General features: G+C 38.8%; 1 protein-coding gene across 1 annotated transcript; it reads left to right on the top strand.

The window, feature by feature from the left end:
• Nucleotides 1–1,676: 1,676 nt before the first annotated feature.
• On the top strand, nucleotides 1,677–3,557 carry LOC117116140 (cytochrome P450 3A24-like). The gene has a single exon (XM_033260119.1). It carries the CDS (start codon nucleotides 1,761–1,763, stop codon nucleotides 3,309–3,311), a length of 1,551 nt encoding a protein of 516 aa, XP_033116010.1. The 5' UTR covers nucleotides 1,677–1,760; the 3' UTR covers nucleotides 3,312–3,557.
• The last annotated feature ends 2,436 nt before the right edge of the window (nucleotides 3,558–5,993 follow it).

The raw sequence follows: 5,993 nt of genomic DNA, 5'->3' as shown, positions 1-5,993 counted from the left end.
GAAGTAATAAATGGTGGCCCAACATCCGCTAAATTTGAAGGCACTTTGTTCAGGTTTTGACATGAAAGTGTACGAAATCCACACTTACAATTGGTTGGACAAATTCCTGGCGATATACCCATTATGAATGAACTTGTAAATGCTAAAATGAACACCAAGTGCGATATTTCCATGTTTTCCTAATCTATTCCGTATAAGTTCTTATAAGAGAAGTGACGGTATTTGGTATTTTGATTTTATATCGATAAGTTTGCTTCAGTCATAACTTTGGCTACGTTCAGACCTGCGAGATACGCCAGGCGTATCTAACGCCGGGCGTACGTTAATCCATGGCGTAACTAGCGAGATGTCCAGACTGGGCGATTAATGAACGCTAGCGTAAGTATTCGCGCGCATCTTAGTATCTAAATAACCCAAAATTCGAAATTGTTGCTAACCAACAAGTGCCGGTATAATATAATATTTTTCATTTTATTATATTTAGTAAATCAGTGGCGTACGCTAATCTGGGGTCTGTTGCTGGATTACCGTACGCCAGTGATTGCGCGATAATACTGGCGTTCGCTACGCCGCGCACAAGTTCACACCACTCGATTAACGTTACGCTAGCGTAAGTCGTTGTGTCTGAACATAGCCTATGTTGTGAATTAGTTCATTAGTTCCAAGAATATTCTTTTTATCTCTATGGACTCTGCGCGAAAAATAACAGCGCGCAATCAATTGCGTGCGCACGCTCATCTCAACTCATGCCTTGACCTTTTCCGAGGGGTTTGGGTGTCAAATAATCAATCTATCAGAGCAGGGTCTCGTGGTTTTTCATTTATTGGCTCACTTGATATAAAATACAATACGGTATCCAAAGAACAAAAAAAAAAAGAAAAAACCCAAGACTGTTAAAACTTTCAGGAGGTAGCAAATTCATCACTTTCTATGTGGCTCTCCAACTCCTATGCAACATAGCCTTATGTCTGTTTGTAAAACAGAACATAGTGCGTTTCCTCATTGCTACAATGAGAAGTTACTGGATAAAAAGAACTGCTTCGCTGATTTACAGACCTTTTACTACAAACATCCTTAAATTGATTACCAGCCAATTTATCAATAGCACAAAAAAGGTGTATTTACTGTCCGATATACACCGGTATCCTTAACATTGATTTGCTATGCATCCCCTTTAATATAATATTATATAGAGGGGAAACGAATACCATGTATGGACTTCGGAAATACTTTATTGGAGGAAACCAATATTTCGACCTATATTTAGGTTTTTCATTTTCAAGGTGAATGAAAAACTAGTAAAAAAGTAAACGTTTTCTAGACTTTTTGAAAATGTATAAATGTATATTGAGTCGTTCAGAACAATTCGTCGGACGAATTATAAGATTTAGACTGAGCTCCTCCTCCCCTAAGAAATCAACATCTACGGTATTAAAATTGTTCAGATATCAATACATCTAATTGCCGTTATTGACAAATATGCTCAATCGATTTTTAAGGATCCCATTATCCGGTCGCTCTGTGTTTGATCGGTTTTGTTGGCTTAGCGTAGAGCAAACTAGTTTCTTTGCTGACCTATAGTAACAACAGCCTTATTTAATTATTGTACCTTGGAGTCTCGTGAGCAAATATTGCACAATCTTGCGAAATTCTATATTTAGAAAATGATTAAGTATGAACGCTCATAAGTGTATACTAAAGTCATACTAAATGTTGCAGACGACAGGATCGACAAGCCACTCGGATAGTCTGATCGGATCATGTCTTTCCTTGGTTTAGAAGCACCAACATGGCTGCTTATTCTATTCGTTATAATCCTACTGTATGTGTACGGAATGTGGGGCCTCTCGTACTGGAAGGATCGAGGCATTTCTGGACCAAAACCACTACCCTTTGTCGGCAATGGACTTGACGTATTTTTTAAAACAGGGATGCATCAAAGCCAACTGAAGTACATATTAGAACATGGTCCTATTGTTGGTTATTTTGAGGGACGAAAACCACAGATCATTATAGGAGACCTGGACACGCTCCGACAGATACTCATCAAGGATTTTAATTATTTCCAAGATCATAGAAGGGTTAGTGACTTGGATTTTAAGCCTCTTGACAAGGGGCTCGGGCAATTAGAAGGTCATGAGTGGAAGAGAATTCGAAATACACTGACGCCAACTTTCAGCTCTGGCAAGCTCAAGATAATGGTACCATTGATCAATAATGCCTGTAAAACACTTCCTGGTAGGATCAATGACCTCATAAAATCAAAAGATGATATCAACGTGAAAGACATGTATGGTTGTTTGATGATGGATGTTGTTGCAAGCACGAATTTTGGTCTTCAACTAGATTCTGTAAAAAATCCAGAAAATCCATTTATAAAAAACATAAAGAGCATTCTTTCCGGCGGACGGCTTTGGTTGTTCGCGGTTGCATCATTGTTACCGGTAGTAGGAAAGCTTTTTAGATTACTTGGCGTTGGACTCTTCAATCCGAAATCAGTTGATTTCTTCACAGACGTCACAGATCAGGTCGTGAAGGAAAGAAAAAGTGATCCAAATAATGAGAGAGTGGATTTCATCAGATTGATGATTGATGCTCATGATATGGAGATTGCGAAAGAAGAAGATGGACTCAAAATCCATTTCGATGATGAGGATACAGAGCGTACACCAACGAAAAAACCTCTGTCAACTGAAGAAATGATGGCACAGGCTGTGTTGTTAATAGTAGCCGGTTACGACACCACCAGTACTCTATTGAGCTTTATCTCTTACTTGATGGCCCTTCATCCTGACATCCAAGACAAGCTCGTCCATCACATCGAAGAGGTCATGGAAGGTCAAGATTCAGTAACGTATGAAGCTATCACTAAAATGTATTATCTAGATCAGATAATCCAGGAGACTCTACGGTTGTATCCATCAGCCCCATTAACAGACAGGTTGTGTACGTCTACTTGGACTCACGATGGTTTGACGATTGAAAAGGGTGTCGGAGTAATTGTTCCAATCTGGGCAATTCATCACAACCCTAACGTCTGGTCTGATCCAGAAAGGTTTGATCCAGATAGGTTCAGCAAAGAGAACAAAGAGAAGCACCATCCAATGGCCTGGATCCCGTTTGGACATGGACCTCGCAACTGTGTTGGTATGCGATTCGCTCTAACAACGGTTAAAATTGCAGTCGTTCACATCTTCAGAAAGTATCGAGCTGTTCCCGTAAAGAGTACCCCGATACCAATCGTAGCTAATGTTCTTGGTCAAGTTATTCCGAAGGATGGGATTCCTCTAGGTTTTGAGAAGAGGGAGTAAGTCTGAAATGAGTTCGTCGTACCTCTTTAAGGAGATATAAATTAACATTATTAAACTAATTAATATTATAAGCTGATAAACTGAATTAATTGGCTAATCAATTGAGCATTAATATATTTGCGGGGTTTTTTTTCTCTCAAAGAATTCAGCAGGTTTGCTCTTTGCTTGTGTTGATTTCGCCTAGTTTATTTTTAGGTGCCTGTAAAAAATATGCTAACGTAATCAGTCTGTCATATCGAATACTTCAAACCTTTAATTAAGTACCCCTCCAATTAAAGACCACTTTTTTGTGGTCAATTATACCCGGCTAACCGCTGTCTCTTATACACATCTAGATGTGTATAAGAGACAGGGCTAACCGCAGTACGGTTAATCGTTTTATAAATTTTAATAACGGATGCAAAAACATCATGAAAAGTGTACATAACCTAAGCCTATACACCATATAACATAAGCTTCCATGGTACTACTTTTGCTATTCAAGTCGGGTGGCCCAATTTTCACAGGATACTACCGGTACTAACTGTGCGTTAGGCCTGTATTGTGATGCACACTTTTTTGTCACGTATGTTGTTATCATTAGGCCGGCTATAACGCCGAAAACCTGGTATCAAACCTTTGAAAATTGTATCTTTCATGTTAGATAGGGTATCTGCGCGGGGATTGTATTCCATGTGGAGGTTTAATTTTGCAGCCTGGTAGTTTTTTTAAGTCGGTTCATATCTCTTCGATATGACGCGTTTGAGTAATAATAAATCCAACATCACCCGGGTTTATGAACATAGCTATGTTTTATACATTTCCTTAATCTGGTTGGCAAAGTGCCATTTTTGACCATTGTTTTGTTGGTAGATACAATATACAGTTGGCTTAGATTATTACTGTATTTTAATTATTTTTTACACAGAAGGCCATAATATTGAGATAGGGGCCTTCCAATAAAGCCCTGTCCAGACTATCAAATTTTGTTTAACAAAAACATGTAACATGCCTAAATATAGTCATGATGACATCACATCAAGACAACAGGCACGTGTCAAAGAACATTTGATAGTGTGGACAGAGTATTAGATATTATCAATTGATTTAAAAGAAATGTAAAATGATCCAGAAGATCAAAGACGTCGAACAAGGATCTGACAATGGAAGTTGTATTTTAAACATGCAACGCATTTTGATGATGATAATGGTTGATTAATGTAGGCCTATAATACGTTTAAGTCACAATGTAATGTAATATACTGGGTTTGATCAAAATAATTATACTGACTACTCCGTGCACTTAAAAGAAACAAAAATAGGTGGGAATGAGAAGAAACATTTGCTCCTCCAGCAAAGGACACGTACATTTTGCAGCTTAATTTTTAAGTAGTTGATAGGTACTTACAGATATGCTAGTTGCCAAAGACCTTGGAAACTTTCAGCTAATAAAACTGGCAACTGATTATGAGAGAGCTCCATATATTATACAAGAAAACAAGAAATTTATTCTTAGTAGTCAAATATTGTTAATTTTAAAATTCTCTTGACAATATGCTAGATTGATTGTAATTATACATATATACTGTATTTACCAAATAAAATACATTGCATCAACATTTAGAGTATATTGGAATTTGTCTTAAGCCAGATTTCCATAACATCGCTACACGCTATCACAGAGAGCTTCAGCGACGCTGATTTGTCGATTCGGACGAATAATAGGGAGCATTTCCGCTAAGCCCCGCCCCTTGGATATTATTGCTAGGTTCCAAAAAACGACATTAGGCCTGTTTTCCACTAGGCGAATTTATTCGCGCGAATCGAAAGCGTCGGTTCATGCGCATGCGCATTCACATTCCTATCGGTGTTTTTGCGAAGCGAAAAATGTGCAACAAATCGGAGCTCAGGAAGCGAACCGACGCTTTGATTCGCTCGAATAAATTCGCCTAGTGGAAAACCAGTTTAAAGGAGCTTTCGATTGCACGACGACGATACAACGTATAACGTAATGACGTCACTAAAAGTCATCTGCGCATGCGAGAACGTTTAGGTCACCTCGTCGAGCAGATTCTGGAACGCAATTTGGTCAAATCTACGAATGCAGACAGAGCCATATATATATATATATATATATATATATATATATATATATATATGGCTCTGACGGTCACGCATGAGTGATTCCGTTCTAGCGTCGCGTCGTCGCACAAATCGAAAGCTCCCTAGTTTTAAGCTCTGTCCAGATTAAAATTTTGTCTAGAGAGAGCTTTCAAACATGCGTTTGGGGATGAAGGCAAAGAACTTAAATAGGAGAAGAACGAGCTGTTCCGCGTATTTGCATTAAAATTGCTGGAGCATCTGCCCTCCCGCGAATGGGGTGAAATTTAAATATTTTACTAAGTGGAGAAACTACAGGAAACAAACGAATCAGAGCGGCGCCTTTATTATTACTATAGAGCGCCGCCGGGCGAACAGGGTGGATTTGCTCTCCGTGTACCCACAATGCCTTTCGAACGGATGTTCCACTATATTGGGAAGCTGCTCTATTTTCTGCTATTTATTATCTTTGATAAAGGTGGATTCACACCGAATCCGAATTCGGTTCGTCGAACTTTTTCGATGCGCGTCTTAGTGCGCGCCTCTATTCTTTACCACTGATTCGATTTTCTTTTTTTCGTTTCGTTAGCCATACGAACCGAA

The sequence above is a fragment of the Anneissia japonica genome, unplaced genomic scaffold (genome assembly GCF_011630105.1).
Source record: "Anneissia japonica isolate Jap-2015-1 unplaced genomic scaffold, ASM1163010v1 scaffold287861_len940595_cov192, whole genome shotgun sequence".
Classification (NCBI taxonomy): domain Eukaryota; kingdom Metazoa; phylum Echinodermata; class Crinoidea; order Comatulida; family Comatulidae; genus Anneissia; species Anneissia japonica.
This window is presented reverse-complemented; position numbering and strand designations above follow the sequence as displayed.